The following is a 23,087-nucleotide window of genomic DNA, read 5'->3' as shown; positions in this document are numbered from 1 at the left end:
ATGGGGCCCAAAACCAGCCCACTACTCTCTGGGCTCCAATGCCTAAGGCCCCCTCTTTGCCCAACGAGAAAATGTAGATAATTAATTAGATTATGTCAGCTGTCTTGTTGTGGTCCTCTTATAATATTAATAATAACGATGATAATAGCTAAGTTATAGAGTGCTTCCTAAGCAAAACCCAGGAGGAAGTGCTATTTAACAATTGAGGGAACAGGCCCAGAGCAGTTAAAGCACTTACCCAGATCACACAGGGAGTAAGTATAGAGGCCAGGGCAACCCCAACTGGCTTTAGGATTCCTGCTTTTAACCCTTACATTGTAATTTTGTCTTGTTTAAAAAGTTCTGAGAAAAAAAATACTTTTTAATGGGCTCTCTGCCTTATGTTTTCACTTTACCAAGTCAGCCCTGCCTTGGTGCTTTATTTATGTAATTGTCCCCTTGGGCAACCTTAAGTTTCAGTCCAAGATGGTTCCCCAGATCTCAAACCTTCTGGCCACCTGAAGTAGGTGGAATGGGGCGTGGCAAGGAGACGGTGGCATTATCCCTCTCATTAATCACTGACTCAATAAATAACTTAGATGGGGTGGAGGGACACCTGTGGAATGGGGAGGAGGAACTGTCCACTCTCAATTATCCTCCCACACCCTCAGCCCCTTGGTGGCAGTCACCATCCAGCACCCCAGCTAGGTGCCCTACGTGCCCTCCCGCCATACACACCCGTGGTTAGGAGGGGTGGAGAGAATGGATCACTGAGCCTCCGACCTGTGCGCAGAGGGGCAGCAAAGGTAGCCCGCGGGGTGCGGCGCGTGCGGCGCGCAGGTGGCCCGCCTCGTGGAGGAAGCGGCGCAGGGCGTCGAGGGGGTGGAGGGCGCCCAGGGGCGCGGGGCGGGCTCGCTGTTCCCGAGGCGGCAGTCAGGGGCTGGCGGCTCCCCCGAAGATGCAGCGCAGCATATTTTGCACATGAGTTCAGAGGAAGAGGAAGTGTAGCCGGCGGACGCGCGGCGGCGGCGGGGGCGCGTCGGGGCTGGAGCCGGAGCGCGCCAGGCTCAGGGCGCAGCGAGCGGGAGCGCGGTGGCCGCGGGCTCCGCGGAGGGACGGACGCACAGATCACGGGAGGGACGGACACCCGAGCGCGCCGCGCAGCGCCGCCGTTTCCCGCCCCCACCCACTGGCGCCCACGCCTTCCCCGCGCCGCCTGCGCTGTATGGCACAAACTTTCCTCCCGGGACGGAATACGCTGTCTCGGGCAGCCCGCGCCAGCGCCTTCTCCTCAGCCAGTCCCGAACGGTAGGTGAGCGCGCGGCAGGACCTGGGGTGTAGGCAGGCACAGGCCGTGCCATCTGGCCCCGCGGACCCGGACCGCGGTGGACTGGAGGAGACCCGCGTGGCGCCTCCTTGCAGGTTGCCGCGGTTGCCAGAGGGCCACCGCCCCCCCGCCCCCAACCACATCCCCAGCCCGGGTTGGATAGGGTCGGCGCCGATCCACAGCACACAGCGGTCTTGGCCAACTTTTTGGGGGGGCGGGGGGGCGGATAAATCGTCCCTGGCACGCTATGGGGAGAGGCACCTAGAGCAGTTTGTCAGGGGTCGTGGGCTCTGCAGGCTCGCGGCGCCAAAGAGAGAAGCAGAGGGGAAGCTTTGAGGCTACAGGTGGGTCTGGGACACAACTGCAGGGGGTCCTTGGCAAAGATCAGACAGGAGCTGGACACGAAGTGCGGGTTCAGGATGGCGCGAGGCTGGGTGGGGTGGGGAGTTGGGAGGCTCTAGCTGCCCTTCTGCGTGCGCCCTGGGAGGTGGGTTTGTTGGTGGCGCAGGGGTGCTGGATAGATGGGAGCAGACCTGCCGCGCGTCCTGATGAAGCGCCGCAGCCACCGGAGGCACAGAGACTCTGGGCGCGGGGAGTCTTCGGCACTGAAAAGGGCATCTCTCCTTCCGTAAGGGGATTTTTTTACTTGTCCTAACCCACTTTCCCAGGCTCAAGGGACGCCAGGGTAGGTCTTGGGCCAAGGTGGGGTGGTGGCGGTGTACATTTCAGAAAACCTGATTGTCAGGCACGCAACACTCCCCCACCTCCCCGGACCAGGGCTTGTGCCCTTGACCCAGGATATATCGCGGTCTTGGCATCCAGAACCACGTGGAAGCCAAAAGTGCTAGACTCAGGCACGCTCCCTGCTGCCTCCTGTTTGATCATGCTTAGCTGCCCCGTGTGGTTGTGGGTGTTCCCCGGGGACACTGGGTGGTGGCAGTGAGTTTATTGGGGGACTTAAACAAAATGTATGTATGTATATATTTTAAGTCTTGCACAAAAGCCTAATTTGAGTGCCTGCCCTGGGTTTCAGGCAATAGTCCTTTCTTGTAATTGGTACAGCTGTTTTCAGATGCTGGGTGCACAGTCAGGCCAGGCGTCTTCCAGCCCCTGCCATCGTGTGTCATCTCAGGATAAGTGAGGCCCTGCCAGGAAGGAAGGCGGGCTTAATGTGAGCCACCTCTGGGCCTGTGGGTAGGGCACACTAAGCATCCCACGTGTCCCTGGCTGCCGGGATTCCAATTCGTACCTCTGAACAGCTGAATTCCCAATGAAATTCAAGTGACCCCAGATGTCACCAAACCCCACAGAGGGGTTAAGCAACAAACTGTTTGGGGCTCTTTGGTGCGTGCGTGTGTGCTAACCTCAATGAAATCACTTTAACCTCAGGCTGACTCTGCATCCTCTTTTGCCTTCAGCAGGGTTTCTGGTCCTGAGAACTGGGACTTCATCCTCTGTGTATCAAGTCCCTGGGTTGGTGTTTCTTTGTTAGTCTTTTGGCTTAATGGACACTGGGCAAATGGAAGTGGAGTGTTATGCAGTTAGCTAATAGATTGGTGCAGGAATTGAAAGAGAACAAATTAGGAATGAGTTCTTTTTCTCCCTCTTGAGCAGGAATTTTTGGCTTCCATTCAAATAATTGCTTTGTCTGTAGGGAAACAGGCAGAAAATCTTTGGCATGAGTGATGGGAGTTCCTGTAAAGCTTCTTGTGTTCTTCCAATCTTCACTTTTCTGCAGAATTGAAACTATATGGGCCCATGGTTTGGTGGGCGTGGGTGTCTTGCCAAATTTCTAACTTGGGGGGGGTCAAGGAGAGGGTATTATGACTCCCCACCTATCTCATTTTTAAAAATATAAAAATGTTGCAAGAATAGGGGCACCTGGGTAGCTCCATCATTAGGCGTCTGCCTTCGGCTTGGGTCATGATCCCGGGGTCCTGGGATCAAGCCCGGCACCAGGCTCCCTGTTCAGTGGGAAGCCTGCTTCTCCCTCTCCCACTCCCCCCTGCTTGTGTTCCCTCTCTCGCTGTGTCTCTCTCTGTCAAATAAATAATAATAATAAAAAAACTTAAAAAAAACAGTTGCAAGAACAGTAACCATTCAAATACCCATATCTAGAGAGTAATTTAGCAGTACTGGCCTTATTACGCATCTGTCGATCTGTTCATCCCTCTGTCCATCTTAAGTCCCAACTTAAGTCCCATCCATCAGTAAATCTCAACTTATTGTTTTATGCACTTTAAAGTAAATTATAGACATTGACACAGGTCACTCCTTAATGTTTCAGTGCACATTTTATTATTCAGAGTTCAATATATGTTCATGATTGTCTTAAGGTAAAATGCATATGCATAGAGTGAAATGCACAAATCTTCAGAGTAATATTTGCATAATGTTTTGATAAATGTGTACACCTGTGTAACCCTAGTTGTGATCAAGATAGGGAATATTACCATCACCTCAGAAAGTTCCTCATCCCCATTTCCAGTCCGTCCCTGCCTCCTCAGTGGCAATGACTGCTGATTATTTTTTACTGTTAGTTTAGTCTGTTCTTAAATTCCTGTAAATGGTGTTTTATAGTATCGTGTAAAGCTTCTTCCATTTGCCATATTTTTAAGAATTCATCCATGTTGTATCTATCAGTATTTTGTTTTTTTTTAAATTGCTGAATTATATATTCCAGGACATGTCCATACCACAGTTTGTTAATATATTCCTCCCATTGATGGACACATGAGTTAGTCCCAGTTTTGGGGAAGTATTGTAAATGAAGCTGCTATGAATATTTGTGTACAAGTCTTCCTAGGGACATATGTTCTCATTTCTCATGGGTAAATGCCTAGAAATAGAATCATTAGGTCACAGAAGTGGTATATGTGAACCTTATAAGAAGCTGCTGGGTCTTTCCCCAACACGGTTGTACAATTTTTGTGGCCCTACCAGCAAAGAATACAAGTAAGAGATTCCAGATACAACAACCCTGTTTTCCTGTCCCAAAGTCAAGGGCATGGCTTGACCAGTGTTTCTGGGCTAGCGGGGTACAGCAATTGGATACCTTAGACAGTCCAAAGCACGTTGCTTTTTTATAGGTGGAGGAGTTGTGAGAAATCTCTAACTCTGCCAGTAAGTGAATTCACACTTAAATTATTACAGATGATCAGACAAATATTTTACTTGTTGAGATCTTCAGAGAAGGGAATTCCACAGGGTAATGTACCCTTGGTTGTGAAAGAAGATTGATTGAGTACTTTCTATATAAAGGAAAAATAACTCCCAAACCCACAGAATTCCACCACACTTCTGCTAGCTTGTCCTGGGGGATTTCTGACGTATTAGTCTGGTTGATGTGAACGTGGTGGAGGAGATTCCCGTTGGACTTAACCGGCTTGCGCAGCTGGCTGCTGAAACCGGGTTGTGTTTGCTTTGTGAGGCAAATCAGATTTGGTTTTTTGAAGGCTCAGAAACCAGCTCTGCTGTTAAAGTGATTTGGCCTGTCAATGAGAAACATGACCTGTCGACATGCTCTCGTGGTCCTGGCTGAGAAAACAGGCCAGGTCCCCTCAGGTCCCCTTACCCTTTGGTCCCGTTCCGTGGACCAGCAGCTGAACCTGGCCTTGGATGATTCAGGAAACAGGAATGGAGCCTCCCAGATTGCGTGGGACCCTAGAATGAAATATTTGCATCTGGCCAAAGTGTCTCAGTGGGGTCAGATGACAGATGGCACAGAGTCTCGAGTCTTTGCACTGTGTTTGGAAACGGTTGTGATCTGACAGCCTAGGACAGTGCCTGCCACAGAGTAGGCACTCAGTAAGTCTCAGCTGAATGATTCTGGTGACTCGTGGTGCCTGACTGGGTGATTGCCCATCTGGGGGTTGACTGTGAGTGCCGAGATGTCCCCAAGATATATTTCACGGGTATTGTACTTCACCGTAGCCTTGGAAACAAGTTCATAGTGTTTCGGCCTAGGAAAACCTGCCGGCTGTCCACTTCTATTTTAGTAGCACTGTTCTTATTTTATTGCAGATTTCACTATTGTTATTAACAAAATAATAATTATAGCTGCCACTTTCCCAGTGCTTACCCTTAGCCTGGCACTGTTAGGCACTCTACATGCATTCTTTGAATTTAATCCTCAGGAGAAGCGAGTACTACTCTTATCTGCACTTTAGCCTTGAGGAAACTGAAGCTTAGCGAGGTTAAGTAATTTGCCTTAAGTTCACTTTTTCATGTTTCCTAGACATAGGGAAGAGACCGTGACGTTCTGGTTTCGCAAATGAGACTACGTCTACAAGCACAGATTTCCAAATACATGAATCCATGGGGTGACAGACACCAAAACTGGAGAGGCACAACCGCACGGCAAGAAATGACACCCCCGAATCACTTTCTTCCATCTAAGTTTTCTGAGTTTGGGGCAGCCAGGGCCTGTATTGAGATACCAAGTATTTTGGTGATAATTTAAAACACTGTTGGTTGGCTGTGATTTTAGTTTCACTGGAGGAAAAGAAAAACGTTGCCAGCTGTTAAGTGTCCTAGCTGAGCAGTCCCGCCCCTTGGCCACCACCTACACATGGCCATGTACATTTCAATGTAAAATGAATTAAAATGAAAGAAAATAAAAATTTCAGCTCCTCAGTCCCATTAGCCACATTTCAGGTGCCCTAGAGCCACATGTGGTTATTGGCCCAGGCCTTGGATACTGCGGAGGTGGAGTATTTTCATCATGGCTGAAAGTCTTGCTTGCCCTATAGTAAGCGTCTCTCTCTTTTCCTTCATCGAAGAATGGGCAACACACTTGGCTAAGGCTTAGGCTCTTTTTTCACTGACAAAGAGGAACATTTAGCCAGACATTTCTTTTATGTTTACCTTTTAAAGGTTTTGCATGTGTGTGATCTTTCCTCCCATTCACATTCAGTTTTTGACATGAATTTAAGTTTCCCTTTGGTCCTGGGCCCGCAAAGGGGCTTTCGTTATTATCATTGCATATTTTACCAGAATGGTTTCTGTGAAAAGATTGGTACAGCAGGCAAGTGATGGCCACTGCTTGAGCCCTGTTAATTCCTTGCTCTCCAAATAAGAATTTGGTTGAGCTTTTAAATATGCATTTGTGTGACTTACTCCCCACCTGGGCTGAATTGAGGAAGAAGAATTGGCTCTCAGCGGGGCCAAAACCAAAGAGCTAGAAAATCAGGTCACATTCTATGCCTGATGGCTACCTGCCAAGACAGAGATGGAGGAGACACTATTTGGGGTATCGAGGGCTTTGCTTTGGAGTTTTCTTGGGTCTGACTGCCCTTGTGGTGTGTGGGGAGTGCAGGAGGGGGCCCAGCAGCATCCATGTCCTGGTTGCACAGGACGAGGCGGGGTGGCTCATATGGTGCCCTGGCTTGCCCCTCTTCTGTGCTTCAAAGGAGAGGGGACTTCAGCCCTCAGGTGTTATGGGGCACCAACACCAGCCAGTGGTGCAAAGTCCACGTCAGCTGTGTTTTGCCCAGCTCGTCTGATACTGAGCAACGCTTTCCTTCTTTCTTTTAAAGATTTTATGTATTTATTCGAGAGAGAGAGAAAAAAATGAGTGGGGGGAGGGGCAGAAAGGAAGGGAGAAGCTTATTCCCGCTGAGCAGGGAGCCCTATGCAGGGCTCGATCCCAGGACGGTGGAATCATGACCCGAGCCTAAGGCAGATACTTAACCACCTGAGCCACCCAGGTGCCCAGACCAACTGTGAAGTGACTTTATGAAACTGTATTGGATGTTTCCACATTTTTTCAATCAGGAAGCCAGCTGCTCTTTCAATGACAACTTTCTCAAAATGTCCCATTTTGTTTTTCTATAGTCAGGCCCCCTTGACTGTCAGCATTTATTTCTTGCAGAGGATTATCAGCTTCCATTCATGTGTACATGACTGTGTGTGTGTGTGTATGTGTTTTGAAATTTCCTACTTTGTATTTCACCCCGAGGAAATATTTCCTGAGGAACCCTTCAGGTTTTATGGAATAGTTCCCAAATTCCCAAGTTTGAAGAAATTACTGTAATAGACCTCATTCATAAAGTTGGATAAGGAGAGAGTTGGTTAATCACAAACTCTGGTGAATGGAATGTGACTGAATCATGTATTGCCAAATTTTGGAAATATAAAGCACAAGAAATCAGGTTGTTCATTTAAACACTTCTGTAACTTAGAGAGGGTTTTGGACCTTTTTCCACTGTCTTGGGATCCCATATAAGCACCGTTTGTAGACGGGTATAATTATGGCCATAGGCAGGTCAAAAGAAGTCTTTAAAGTGGATAACAAGTAATACTGGTAGTATTTCTAATAATAGTTAACCTTTATACTACTTTTTCTACGTATCAGAGCTCTTCTAAGCCCTGTTCAGTGTTAACTTATTTAATCCTCACCCTGTCAGTGGATTTTGGGGGTATCCCCATATTATAATTGGGAAACCTGAGGTTGAGCAGCTTTCTCGAGGTCACACAGTTAGAAAGTAGAGACGCTGGGATTTGAACCTAGGTAGTCTGGCTCCAGAACCCATGCAGCCAATCCTTGTGCTATGCTCTGAAGAAGAGCACATTGATTTCCCAAATACTCCAGAATGTCCATCCTTTACCAGATAATAAGTGTCTGTCCTAGTCCTGTAGGATGTTGATTTAGTAGGTATTTATTGTGCATCTAGGGGCATCTGGGTGGCTCAGTCAGTTGAGCATCCGACTCTGGATTCTGACTCAGGTCATGATCTCAGGATCATGAGATCGAGCCCTACCTCAGAGTTCATGCTCAGCATGGAGTCTGCTTCAGATTCTCCCTCTCTCTCTACCCCTGCCACTGCTCATGCGCACTCTCTCTCTCTCTCTCTCAATAAATAAATAAATAAATAAATGTGCATCTATTGGGATGGGGCGTTGGGATAGCTGCTGTTGGAGACGAAGAAGACATGATTGCTACCTTTAGGAAGTTAGCTGTCACATGAGCAGGTGAGGCAATACCAAAACCTCCAGAGCTCTCTCTGGAGCTCAGGACTGGTCTCTGCAACTGCCCATCCCACATGTCTACCCAATGGAGTTAACACATCTAAAATAATCTCCTGTCTTCCTCCCATAGCCATCCCCAGCTTGGAAGGGGGCCACTCTAGCCTTCCAGTTGCTCAGGTCACAAGCCCTAGATTTGTCTTGGATGCCCTCTTTTTCTCACGCCAAACTACCAATAAATTTCATGAAAATATACTTTCAAAATATATCCAGAACTTGCCCATTGCTCATAACCCATTACTATTTGGTCTCCCCATTTCCACAGTCATGGCCAGAGTGGTCATGTCTGCCTTTGGCTTGAAACACTCAGGGCTCCCATCTCAGAGTAAAGTCAGAGTCCTTACCGCCATCTGCACAGCCCACACAACCTGCCTCACCATGCCACTCTGATTTTGTGTGCCCCCTGCAGCTACTCCCTTTTTCCCCTAGGCAGGTCCTGGAAACTTGCACTTGCTGCCACCTTGCCAGGTACACCATCCCCCTCATCCCATGTTCTTTTTGACATTACCTTCTGGGTGAGACCTTCCCTGATCATCCTGTTTTTAAGTATTCCCTTGTCTTCCCTTGTACTTGCTCTCCTTCCTCCCTGCCTTTTCTTTATTTCTTTAAAATTGAATTTCCTGTATTATTTTATTTGTGTATTGTCTGTTTATCTATTCCTGAAGGCAAGATCCTTCAGGGCAGGGTTGTTCCTTTGTTGTTGTTGGTGGTGGTGGTGGTCTTTTGCATCACTTTGGTATCCTCAGCATTTACAATAGTGCTTTGCATGCAGTAGGTGCTTAATAAAGGTGAGTGTGATGGGTGATTTTATGTTTCAACCTGACTAGGCTAGGGTACTCAGTTTTTGGTGAGACAGGTCTAGGTGTTGCTGTGGGTTATTTTTCTTTTTTTAACATGATTACCATTTAAATCAAGAGACTTCAAGTAAAGCAGATTACTCTCCATAGTGTGGGTGGGCCTTACCTAATCAGTTGAATGACTTAAGAGAAAACACTGAGGTCTCCCAAGGAAGAAGGAATCCTGCCTCCAGACTGCCTTAGGACTTAAGACTGTAACATCAGCACTTCTCTAGGTCTCTGACCTGTTGGCCTTGCCTGTAGATTTCTGACTGGCCAGCTCCCACAGTCACATGAGTCAGTTTCTTAAAATAAATCTGCCCTGCCTTCTCTATATATAGATATCTATCCACACACTGTCCTCCTGGTTCTGTTTCTCTGGAAACCCTAATACAGAGGGTTGAGATGGAAGGGAAAGTGTCAGGTTGGGGTTGCACTGGAGGTAAAGGAATGGTGTCTGGAGAGTGATCAGTGTGTACAAAAGGGAGCACTGGCTTCCTACACCTGACACCAGGGTACATGAAGAGGAACAGCCAGAGACCGGGGAGGAAGTGGGTTGGGGGTGAAGTTGAGGTGAAGGACTCCAAACTGGGTGGTGTCTGTTTCTTATGCTCTTTGAGCCACTTGTGTGGCACAGAATGGTTAATGTGGAATTAGCCTATGCTAAGAATTAGTGGGCAAGAGACCAAGGGAAGCCAGATGCAGGAAGGCCTTTGAGGTCGTAAGAGGGTGGGCTGGCATGGACAATGAAGTGGTGGATGTAAGGGCCTCCACGAGCACCCAACACCAGGCCAGCTGTAGTGGCGACAACAGTGGCAGGAGCAGGCTGATGCCTGGTGTTTTGAGCCTAGATGTTGCAAGGACAGGGGTACTACCCTCAGAAGCAAGGAACACGGGAGGAAGAACAGGTCTTGATGGGCCAGGCGTTGAGTTCTCTTTGGAGCATATTCATCAGGAATTTCAGGAAAGTTCTGGGTGAAGATGCTGAAAAGGGTCCTTGGGGCATATTCACTTGGAGTTCACCAGCCTGGGAAGGAGACTGGAAGGTGTTTGCCCAGAGCCGGTAAAGCAGGGCCCATGAGGGGATATGAGGGCTAAGGGGGAAACTATAGTATTTATGTAACTTTCTTGAGTATACTCAACAATACCACAATTGGAGGTTCCCAAACTCCATTACAAAGGCACCCCAAGGCGCCACAGCAAACTCATGGAAGCGGGGCAGAAGGGCGTTTATTTTTCTTTTTACATTTCTGAGGGGAACGTGGTACTTGATGTGTTAGACAACACATTGCCTGCCATCTTGGGGTAGTTCTCAGTACCAACGTTAGACGGCTCCGCCTTCCTTTTGATGACGTCATACTTCTGTGCCGCGCCTTTTGGGTGGTTGCTAAGAAACCACGAACAGGAAAGGAAAGTGGTGGTGTCCAGCATGATTCCAAGGGTTGAGAAGTTGTGCGGTGCCCAAGAGATGCACACAGCCCGCTAGTGCTTGTGACTCAGGAATGAAAGAAAAAGGTTTATTCTTTCAATTTTTATGCACTGTTTTTTTCCCCAAAGGCTAATAAGTTGTTTGGACAGAAATAATTATTATGTTGTTTAGACTGAACTACTTAATAAGTGGAACTATAAGTATTGCTTTTAGCCTAGGGGTGCCGTGACGCTATAGGTGCTAGGAAGTGGAATGTCTCAAACCTCTGTCATGTATTGTTGTGGGTGTCACAGGTAGATTGTGGAAGAATAAAAGCAAGGACAGAAGGGGGGAGAAAGGAAGGGCACGGGGGCTGCATCTAAAAAGTCTCATTTCTTCAAAAATAAAAGATGTGAAGCAAATAAAGTAAAATGTAAGCATTTGTTAAATCTTGGTGGTGGGTACATAGATATCTCATTTTCTGTCCTCATCTGTATATCTGAAGTGGCTTATACTGAAAATGATTTTGTTTTAAGATTTCATTTATTTATTTTAGAAAGAAAGAGAACATGAAAGGGGTGGGAAGCAGTGGGGCAGGGAGAGAATCTCCAGCAGACTCCATGTTCAGCACAAAGCCTAACTTGGGACCCAGTTTTCTGACCCCGAGATCATGACCTGACCTGAAATGCTCAACCAACTGAGTCACCCAGGTGCCCCTATACTGAGAATGATTTTAAGAGAGAGAGAAGGAGGGCGGGGATAGAAATTTAGGGGTGCACCTGTGTTTGGAAGGACAGCAGCGAGGTGGGAAGAGGGCATCTGAGGTACAAAGAAGTTCAAGAGATAGGGGTGGGGTATCAAGGGGGTCAGTAGGGCCATGTTCTAGACTGGGGTTCTTAGCCCTGGCTAGGAGACTTAAGAAGGATCTGAGACTATACAGAGTTCAGAGAGGGAAAGCTGAGCTTGCTCCTAAATTATTGCTTTGCAACCCTGGCTGTCAGTTAGAATTACCTGGGGTTTTCAAAAATTCTGGTGATCAGGCCCTACCCCCCAAATGCCTAGGCATCAGGATCTTTAAGTAGCTCTCCAGATGATTCCAATATGCAACCAAGGTTGGAGGACCAGTGCCACAGATGGCCCAGCGTTTCTCATACTTTACTGCTGCTCAAACTTCAGTGAATCACTTGTCATTAAATGTAGTTTCTGGCTCAGCAGGCTCAGGAGGGCCTGTGATTCTGGATTTCTCACAGGCTCCCAGGAATTCCGGTGCTGCTGGTCTGAGAACCACGCTTTGAGCAGCAGATTCTTCTGAAAGGGAGCTGTGTTTGATTAAAGGTGTTTATCATGGGGACTCTGGGAAGGCAGACAGGTGGTCTGGATCAGACCCCGACTGAGATGTGGGGGGAGGGGATAGTAAGCAAGTGTTTTCCTTTGGAAATGTAAATACCCCTTGTATTCCTTATTTTTTGCTGTGTAACAAATTACTCTGGATCTTAGCAGCCAGGAATGACAGTAAACATTTATTATCTCAGAGAGTTTCTGTGGGTTAGAAATCCAGAAGCAGCTTAGCTGGGTGGTTCTGACCTGGGGTGCCTCAAGAGGTTGGGTCAAGATGCTGGCTGGGCTGGAGGCCATTCTGCAGGTGATGGATCTGGTTCCATATGGGTGTTGAGCTAAGCAGCAGTGTTGGCTGTTGGGTGGAGGCCTCAGTTCCCTGTCCTGGGACTTCTCTACAGGGTTAATAGACTGTCTTCATACTGTGGCAGCTGGCTGTCCCCAGAGTGAGGGATCCAGGAGAGAGTAATGCAGAACGCACAATGCTGCTGTAACCCAGCCTTGGAAATCACACTCATCATTTCTGCAGCGCCCTCCTGGCCCCACAGGTCAGCCCTAGTCACTGTGGGCGGGGACCACCTGTGAATGCTGCGAGGATTACTGAAGGTTGTCTTAGGGGCTGGCTATCTTACCTCTTATTGTTTTCAATGAAGAAATAATGTATGTGCGGCACAGAAAACTTGAGAAAACCATAAAGAGAGTGTCACCCATAATCTCATGACCTGGAGGAAATTTCTGAGAACACTGTGGTCTATGTCTTGCCAGATACAAAGAGAATGCATGTGTATGTATATATATACACATACATATATGTATACACATATACATATATATACACACATAGAATACGTATGTAATATATAATAATATGTGTGTGTGTGTATATATATATGTATATATATATATATATATATGCACTCAATTAGAAAAAGTAGCACCATACAGATAATACTGTTTCATATAGATTGTTCTTTATCCTTGGCATTGATTCAGGAATACTTTAAACAGGTAAATTTTTCAGGGTGCCTGGGTGGCTCACTGGGTTAAGCGTCTGCCTTTGGCTCAGGTCATAATCCCAGGGTCCTGGATTGAGCCCCACGTCAGGCTCCCTGCTTGGCAGGAAGCTCTCCCACTCCCCCTACTTGTGTTCCTTCTCTAGCTGTGTCTTTGTCTGTCAAATAAATTTAAAAAATCTTTAAAAAAACAGGTAAATTTTCTTATTGAACTGAGTTGTACAATGTTATATTAGTTTCTGTTACAACACAGTGATTCGACAGTTCTAGGCATGACTCAGTGCTCACCACAATAAGTGTAGTGTCACCGTGCAATGTTATTACAACATTACTGACTATACTCTGGACTGTACTTTTCATCTCTTTGCCTTTCTTATTTTATAACTGGGAGTTTGTACCTCTTAATCCCCTTCACCTACTTTGCCCAGTCTGTCAGTGGGTACATTTTAGTTATCCTTGGGTTTCTGTCTTAGACTATGTTTGTAGGATATCAAGATTTGATACCATTTGAATTCTCAAGTTTTCATTTACATTTCTGGGTAAAAACGTCTTCATCTGGATCATCAGTTCTTACTTTGGGTGACTGAGTGATATAATAAACACGCTCGAGGCTTTAAACACGGGATTTGAATGAAGAAATAAAAAATGAGTTTGCCTGGGGTGCCTGGGTGGCTCAGTGGGTTAAGCCTCTGCCTTCAGCTCAGGTCATGGTCTCAGGGTCCTGGGATCAAGCCCCGAATCAGGCTCTCTGCTCAGTGGGGAGCCTGCTTCCCCCCTCTCTCTCTGCCTGCCCCTCTGCTTCCTTGTGACCTCGCTCTCTCTCTGTCAAGTAAATAAATAAAATCTTTAAAAAAAAAAACGAAAAAAAAATGAGTTTGCCAGCTGATCCGGCATCATTGCCTATAATTGCCCCATCTCTGGTTGCTTGTCATGAGCTGTTGGCAATTGTTAAAATTAGCTTTACAGTCTGCCACGGATTAGTAGCAAGTGTGGCAAATGAAGACTCACTCTTAATGAACTAATTTGTATTTGGAAATATAACTACATTTATTGCTCCCATTATTTAAATGCACGTATGATCGTTGAGAGTAAAAATGAACCTTTAAACTGAAGTTTTAGAAATGCTAGCTGAAAAATAATCTTTTAAGGAAGTGATCCTTTTTCGAGTGGTTTTCCAGTGTTTTACGAGCATCTTGGGAAGCATTTCAGAAACAAATCAGAAATACTTAAAATTAAAATGTAAGGATTTCAAAATTGACAATGACACAGGGTATCATGTCGCATTGCTGATTAGCTTCTTCTGGAACCAGGTCTGTGGCAACGTGCTGTCTATTTCATATTCCTGTCTATTTCAAATCCGGGGATTTTCTCTGTACATCTCAGGGGCTGTCCAGACTTCCAGAACAGCCCGCCCCACGGCACCGCATACATCTGTTCACTGTCTTTCTCCTCCTTTCACCTCCAATCTGCTTCAGAGCAGGGCCTGGTCTTCCCATTTTTATCTTTTCTAATCGGGGGCCTGATTTAAAGCAGACCTTAGTGAACGTGGGCTGAATGAATGCATGCATGTATGCATGAATTTGGAGAAGTTCCCTCTAGTGTGGAGCTCACAGTTTCTGCATGAAGCGGGGCCACCTTGTAGCAAAGATATGCCTCACGCTGGGTTTGATTTGGAGAGAACTGATTTTCCAGAACATCACCATCTGAGGGCCCTCTGCTTTCTGGTCATTTGCAGTCTCTCATGTCCTTTCCTTGCAGCCAGGGTCTCAACCTCCCGTAATTACCTTATTTTCCTCCATAATCAGCATCCAGTTCCTCATTACTTTTAGCTGATTTCTGCTAGAGAACTATACGTTTATTTTGGCTCTCTCCCTACTGTCTCGCCACAGGAAAGGGGAAAGACCTCCTCTTTTTGCTTTACGTTTGAAGAATACGTGGAAGATTTTTCTTTGTCCCTCGATGTTAGAGAGACCCATACACATGGGTGCAGGGATGTATTCTGGGATGACAGAGGTAGAAACAGAAAAGCCTGCCATATGACTGTCAGGTAATCAAAGCTAATCCAGCGATCCACTCACACATCAAATGAGTAACTTGATTTACATTAGGTATCAATGTGGGGTGACTGTAGGAATATGGAAGGTCAGAGCTGTGGGGGTTGAAGCAGCGGGAGAATCTCATCACACACAAGCATCTGCCCTTTACAGAAACAGACAAGGAAAGCAGAATTAGCCAGGAATAGCAGGGTTCTCATGATTCCACCCAGGGAGCTGATGGTCTAGAGTGAGCAGGAGGTAGAGGGGCTAATCGGTCAGTGTCTCACAAGGTCTCACCTTCCATCATGCCTCTCCTGCGGTCAGCATCTGCCCACCGTGAATGTGGAAAGAGAAGTCTTATTCATTAACAGGACCCCTGCACTTACCACCAACCCAGCAATCCCACTTCTAGGTGTTACCCTAGAGAAATGAAACTTATGTCCTCATAAAAGCCTCTGTGAGTGTTTATAGGCACTTTATTCATAATCAGCTGGAACAACCAAAGTGTCCTTCGGAGTGTAGATGGGTAAATCAGGGCCCTAAATGTAGGCAATCTCGACTGGTGTTCTCCTGAGGAGGCAGCGGGCCATGGTCATTTTGAACAAACTTGGTGAATAAGTTAACTATTGAATGATGAATCACCCTAAAACTTAAAGGCTTAGAACAGAAACAATGGTGTATTTTGCTCAGGGATCTGCAGTTTTGGTAGGGTTTGGTGAAAACAGCTCGTCTCTGCCTTACATGGTGTCAGTGTCTTGACTGAGGCAAAGGCTCAGTTTCTAAGATGGCTCACCAGCAAGATGGCTGGCAAGTTGGTACTGGCTATAGGTTCCTCTCCACATGGGCCTCCCTTTGGGGCTGCTTGGGCTTCCTCTTGGCATGGTGGCTGGGAACCAAGAACAGGCATCCCAAGGATCAAGAAGTAGGTGCTTCTAGTTTCTTGAGGCCCAGGTCCAGAAGCTGGCACTGTGTTATTCTGCTGTATTGTATTGGTCAGGCAACCATGGAGCCCAGATTCAAGGTGGTGATGTAGACCCCACCTTTCAATGGCAGGAGTGTCAAAGGATTAGGGGGCCATATTTCAAAGCCATTATCCTGACCATTTACCTTCTGCCCTACTAGAGACCTTAATTCCTGAGGGAGATGTGCTTCCACTGAGATAGATGCTCCCTGAATGCGTGCCCTCTACTCTTCCCGCTACCTCCTACCTTTCACTGCTCTCAAAGGCCCATACCCATCCCTTGCCCCAAGCTCCTTGTGGGATTCTAGCATGAGCATGGGAACCTCACATAGTAAACAGTAATGTTAGGCACTCTTCTGTCTTATTTTTCCCAATTTTGTAAGCTAGATCTTCCTTGTTTGAGCATTGTTGGGACTGTGGTAGCTATTTTTAGAGTGATATGAAAATCTTTACTATTTTGACAGTGGAGGGGGATGGTAGAAGAACACAGGAAGGAACTAGAAGGAACACAGGTGTGCCAGGAGTAAATAAGGTAGGGCCCTCACCACAAAAGAGGAGGAGGAACTAATTCACACTAAGGTTTTATTGACTCACAATTGCTTCATATGTCAACCTTCTCAGAGAGAGTCATGCTATAAAAGCAGTTGCTTTACCAGTGTTGCACGTATTCCAAAGAAATGAATCCCTAAGTTTGAGACCTTGAAGATTCACCCATACTGCTGTTTTGCTGCAAGCTGGAACTGTTTATCTTTTCTGTGTCAGATCACATGCATTATTTACCCAGAACCTTGTCGTGTCCTGTGAATCAAGCACAGTGCCCTTCGGGGTGGAATTGGGCAGAGATCTTAAGTTTGGGACAATCTGACTGAAACCTTAAACTCCAAGTTTAAAATCGGGAGAATTTTTCTGATGCTTCTTGGAACACCATCCCCCACCTCCTTCCACCTCCTTAACTTTTTCGAGTCTTTTTGCTCATCCTGGTAATCCTCTCCTCTTTTTTCTTGATTGTCAGGGAACATAGAACATAGAACATAATAAATTATACATAGAAATATAATGTAGACATATAATATAGACAAACATAGAAAATAATAAATTATACTAAAATGTTAGTGGCTACCATAAGCTTAGTTTGTTGCTCTTCCTATAGACATATCTGTGGTTTCAAAGGAGATCCTAAGGGGCAACGATTCTGATTTCTTTTTTTTTTTTTTTAAAGATTTTATTTATTTATTTGACAGAGAGAGAGGTCACAAGTAGGCAGAGAGGCAGGCAGAGAGAGAGGGGGAAGCAGGCTTTCCGCTGAGCAGAGAGCCTGATGTGGGGCTCGATCCCAGGACCCTGAGATCATGACCTGAGCTGAAGGCAGCGGCTTAATCCACTGAGCCACCCAGGCGCCCCCGATTCTGATTTCAAAGAAATGAATCTCTAATGCTAGAATTGACCTAATAGGATAACAAGAATGGGAGCATTATTGAGGGAGATGATTCTTTTTTTGAGGGCCCCAAACTCTCAGTCTCTTTTAGGGAGGTAGGTGTGTAAGTGACTTACTTGGTGAGCCTCTGGGTTATTTCCAGTTCTGTTCGGGTGGTAACAGTGTTCATCTTGCTAGGTCACCTGTTCCCCAGTACACAGGAGCCTTCCTGTCCACTTCTCTTCTGCTTAGCCTCAGCAGATGCCACTTGGCTTGCTTTTTAGTAGTTAAATATGCAGCCTCTGTATATATCAGCTGTTCTATCTGCAGACCTACAGAGTATTTTACAAGTAATCAGTTCATGCAGATTGCACATAAATCACGTCTGCCCTGGCCCTTTGGACACTAATGTTCCCTTATTAAGGCATAAGTAAGCCTTCCTGTTCTCATCCATCCTTCCAGACTTTTTTTTAATTACTGAAAAGTATAGCCTGGTTGTCACGATACCACTCTCTTCCACTGCTCCCTACCCCCTAAACACTCATTGCTTTTCTGAGGGTCGTTTTGTTTTTCTGGAACTTGCCAGTTTGCCCTAGGAAGCTGGGTACCTTGTGAATGGATTAAGCAAAAGGAAATTCTTATCTCTAAAAGGAAGCAGTCACCACGTTTCTGTTTGTGATATTCTTGGCCAGTTCATATTTTTGTGAAATATGTTCTGATGGCAGCTCTGGTACCCCAGAGAAAGGGGGAAGTACTGGTCATGCGCCGTGCACAAAAGGAAAATATCTTCTGCTGACGTCTGGGGAGTGGATAAAAAGTCGTTTCATGGATGTCAATCTGCCTAAATAAACAGAGAACCCTCCTTATTTTTAATCTCTCAAAAGGCTGGGAGCTGAGCCCACCCTAACATGCACATTATCCTAACATTTCTCCATTTTTCTTTCAAACCGTCGCCACAGATCTTCGCTCTAATACGCGTGGATTTCTGCTTCCAATTTCTCTGGCCCTGCTATTAGTGTTCAAGCCAGTCTTCATTTTGGTCTAAAATGACTCTCTAAGAGCATGGAAGCATACTATTATTTCCTGTGGTTTGGTCTAAAAAGAATAAAAGGGGGACTTTTAGATGAGGCCCATCAAAATACCACTGTCTACTTTTAGAGATGTTTTATGAATATAAATTCCTGTCTAAATAATTACTGTTGGAGTTTGGAAATTGTGCCAACAACTTATTATTCTCTCTTAGCAATCACAGCAAAAGTGACACGTCTCTTGTTTTGTTTTTTCTTTTCAGATGGGCTGACACCATAATGTACCATATTGCTTTTAAGATCTCATTTTTTAATCATGTGTACAGATTAGAGTGGAACTGAGGCGCTCTGAGGTATTATTTTCCCCAGCTAGGGGAAAAAAGATAGAAAGCAGGTATGGTTTTGGTGTCATTATAGAAGTGCTGGATGGCTGGTAATGGTGTCCTCACAGAAGGAGAAGCCAGCCTGAGCCCTGTGCATAGCTCCTCCATGTTGGGGTCAGACACTGAATTATACTCTGGGTTCCATAGAGGCTGAGGTCCTCCATGTAGTCTTCAGGGACATATGGGGTCTTTTATACTGTGGTGTTTAAAAACAAAATCTCAGGGGAAAAAAATCACTCTCTTGTCCTTTTTTTGGTTTTGCTGGCAGCTGCTGAAATGGGTTGTGGATTGAACAAGTTTGAGAAACGCGATGACAAACGGCCTGGAAACATCTATTCGACTTTAAAGAGGCCTCAGGTGGAAACCAAGATAGATGTGTCCTACGAATACCGCTTCTTGGAGTTCACGACCTTGAGTGCTGGTGAGTACAGGTGGCCCTAGCTCCCAGTGGCTGGAGAGCTCAGACCCAGCTCCATGCCAGAGGTCCCCTCCCACCCTGTCCCAGGAGGAGGAGGAGGAGATGAGCAGGGTTGTGGGGGGCGGCTATGGGGAACTGGAAAAGTTGGACCTTTGAAAAGGTACTGCTTACAGAAATCCAGATTTTTATGTGGAACTTTTCACTTTTTAAAAGATAGTAACTAATTTATAATGTAATAAGTTAAAAGCAGGCATGAGTCAACTCGTACAGACATTGCAGGAGGTCCGCGTTTAGCCCACAGGCAACTAGTTTGCAGACTCGGTATCGTAGCCAGCTGTGTGCAAAAGGAAAATTTACCTTATCCCCTATTAATGTGCTTGTCCACCCAAATTTACCTGCCTGTTGTCTGGCATCTTTCAAGAGTGCTTGTCCATCCAGGCTTGGCTTCCCCTTGTCTGAGCTACAGGGTGTCTGGGTCACCCCACTAACAGTGTCACAGTGGCTCTGGGGTGACTGGCAAGTGATAGTGTTTTCACCCAGAGCATTTGATGAGCACAACTGTGTGCACAATGTTGGGCTGTTGCTGTGGGGGGATCGTGCAGTCTGTTCAGGTTTCCTGGAGCCTCTTACCTAGTGCGAGAGAAGACTCACACTCATAAAAAAAACAAAGCAACAAAAAACCTCAACAGACTATAATTTTAAGTAATTGTAAGCATCTGCTCACATCATGATCCCAGCGTCCTGGGATCGAGTCCCGTGTGAGACTCCTTGTTGGGCAGGAAGGCTGCTTCTCCCTCTCCCACTCCCCCTGCTTGTGCTCCCTCTCTCTCTCTCTTCTCTCAAATAAATAAAACCTTAAAATAAAATGTGTCTTCAGAAGAGGAAAGATCATTCTTTTGGTGTAGGAGGCAGTCCCTACAAGTTGCACACAAATAGGAGTGCTAACTAACTCAAACAACTTGCCACTTTCTTCCTGGGCTGCTGGGCATATTTTAAGCTTCTATTAGCAGAGAAGAGAATTCGTGGGAAAAGCCCTCATAGTTGGGGTTTGAGTCTGGTTCTGCTGTGGCTTCGGTCAGATGAGCACATGAATACCCGCCTCGCAGGGCTGCTGTGGAGACCAGAGGAGGACGGGCCTGAGAAGCTCTTAGCACAGTATAGGCACGTAGTGGAGCAGCTAGTGTTTCATCCACTCCTGTTCCTGCCACGACCGTCTCTGTGCCTAGCCTCCCACCGCCTCTTGATCCCTGAGAGACATGGCTGGCTGGGGGTCTCCGCAGGGACTTCTGGTCTACCCCTGCGTGTCACACACACTGAGCCCTGCGTCTTTCTCATCAGATGGGGCTTTTTGATGGTGCCCTGGGTAATCATGTCACCACCATCCTCTCAAACAGACTTGGCACCTTAGTCATCGATGACCATGCCTTGTCCTTACCCACAATTTCCATTGTGTCACCCAAGCCTGTTGAAACTGCTTTTGAAAATGCCTGTAATGTAGCTGATGTAACAAAAGCAAATCTGTACACAAAATCGTTGGGAGCATTTGGTCATCCATTATTTGGTGAACATTTGAGTGCCTGCACAGTTCAGGCCTTATAGAATGACGAAGGAGAAAACCAAAGTGTGTGTAGGAGAAGAGGACGAAAGGAAATAGGACAACATGTTAAGTATTGATTGTTAGGAAGTTGAGAATATGGGGGGATTCTTTTTTCACAAATATATATATATATTTGCATCCTTTATTATTAAGAAGAGTATGTTTAACTCACAGAGACCTTCATGAAGCTGTGCCCTCCTCTGTGTACACATTTCTCTGTCACTGACACCGGAGTTATCTCCCTCACCTCCTGATTTGTTTGCTGCCTTGCTGCACTGTGCTTTCTTTGATTGAATTACCTTTTGTTTTCTGATTATGAAATGAACATACCTCCATTATAAAAAAGTTAGGAAAATGTCAGACAAATCCCAACTGATCTCTTTCTTCTACCCTTGTCCCCTAGAGATCATGTCACTTTTCCACTCGAAGCCCTGCTGTGGCTCCCCTCCCTGTTCTCCATCCTCATGCCCTGGATGTTTGTCCTGTGTGATCTGCCATTCCAGCCTTCTTGTTTCTTGAACCCTCCAGGCCTCCTCAGGGCCTTTGCACTACTTGTCCCTCTGCCTGGGAGTCCTCCCAGATACACCCTTGGCTCAAACCCTTAACTCCCTCTTTTCTTTGAAACAAAACCTTCCTTGACCACCTGTTTAAAATTTCTACTTACCCCCTGACTCTCCATTCCTTTGCACTCTTGATTTTCCCCATGACACTTCCTATCATCTGACATGCTGTATACTTCACTTACTGTTCTTTGTTGCCATATTTGTGGTCTGCCTTCTTTCATTAGATGGTAGAATCCTTCTAATAAGTTCAGGGTTGTGTCTGTTTTACCCTCTGCTATACCCTCAATAGTTAGAACAGTGCCTGGCACATAGTGGATAATCAATAAATATTTGTTGAATGAATACTTAATATATATTTTCGTGCCCTGCTTTTTTGTAGCTTAACATTGTACAGTGAGGCAGTACCCTGTCGTACCATATGTTCTCAAAATATGATTTAATGGCTATATATGATTTAATCACTCAGCATACCATAATTTATTTAACGGTCTTCTTTTATTGGACATTTAAGTTATTTCGGGCTTTGGGCTATTATAAATAATGCTGTGATAAGCAGCACTGTCCATAAATCTTTGTGTGCATTTTTGATTATTTCCTCAGGAATTACTGAGTTGAAAGATATGAATGTCAGGACTCTTGATAAATTGCCAGATGGCCCTCTAGATTTGTGTAAAACACAAATCTGATCATGCTGAATCCTTTAGCTCGTTCCCTTGACGCCCTGGAGAGCCCTCCTGGTGCTCAGGGCCTTCCCCAGCTCAGCCTTGCCCTTTGTGGACCCTCCCCTACTCCTGCCTTGGAGGAGTGGGCTGTGTCCCCCACCCTCAACCCAGCTTCCACTCCTACACAGGGCCCGCCCCACCCCTCATTCCTTCCAGAGTCCCACCCACCGGAAACAGTTCTTTCCCGACATCCATCCCATCGCCATTACTCTCTTCGGCATGCCTCCCGTTTGTCAGTACCAGCCTTACGACAATTTTATTACATCATACATTAAACGTATTTGTGTTTCCTCGAGGGCAAAGATCAAGCCTTGCTTATCTTTCTGTGCGTCTTTCTTGTTCACACTTTTTAGCTGAGAAGAGCATGTCCTAAGTAACTGGGTTTGAGTAAACCAAAGTACTACATAGGCTGACTTGCTTCCCTGGCAGCCCGTCAAATTCTTTTCCAGAAGTTCTAATGGGATCACTTGCTATTGCTCCAGAATGGAGCCAGCATTGGTTGAGAACATACTATGTGCTCAGTCCTGTGATGGCTCATTATGTCTTCCCAACTTTTTCAACTTTATGGAAATATAATTTAAGCATATTACACTGCATGTATTTAAAATGTTCAAACTAAGGAAACTGTGACCTCATCATAGTTGCATAGATGCAAAACATTTCCGCCCCCCACAAAGTTTCTTCATGCCCCTTTGTAATCACTCCTATTTTTTGCATCCCTCCTTCCCCAGAAAACCAATGATACACTTTCCATCACTGATTTTATTTTCTAGGATTTTCTATAAGTGGACTCATGTTGTACATACTCTTTTTGGTGTGTCTTTTTCTACTCAGCTTACTTATTTTGAGATTCATTGTGGGTTTTTTTTTTTTAAGATTTTATTTATTTGATAGATCACAAGTAGGCAGAGAGAGAGAAGGGAGGAAGCAGGCTCCCTGCTGAGCAGAGAGCCTGATGCGGGGCTCGATCCCAGGACCCTGAGATCATGACCTGAGCCGAAGGCAGAGGCTTTAATCCACTGAGCCACCCAGGCGCCCCTC

The 23,087-nt window shown here is 46.0% G+C and overlaps 1 protein-coding gene across 1 annotated transcript in view; it reads left to right on the top strand.

The window, feature by feature from the left end:
• The first annotated feature begins 966 nt into the window (after positions 1-966).
• Positions 967-23,087, top strand: part of RFTN1 (raftlin, lipid raft linker 1) — a 193,654-nt gene continuing 171,533 nt past the window's right edge. The window contains 2 exon segments of the mRNA XM_047737591.1: positions 967-1,287; positions 19,015-19,167. Coding sequence (XP_047593547.1) covers positions 19,023-19,167 — 145 coding nt within the window. The 5' untranslated portion in view covers positions 967-1,287; positions 19,015-19,022.

Source organism: Lutra lutra, chromosome 1 (genome assembly GCF_902655055.1).
Source record: "Lutra lutra chromosome 1, mLutLut1.2, whole genome shotgun sequence".
NCBI classification, from domain to species: domain Eukaryota; kingdom Metazoa; phylum Chordata; class Mammalia; order Carnivora; family Mustelidae; genus Lutra; species Lutra lutra.
The sequence above is the reverse complement of the archived record's forward strand: the minus strand, read 5'-3'. Positions and strand labels throughout refer to the sequence as shown.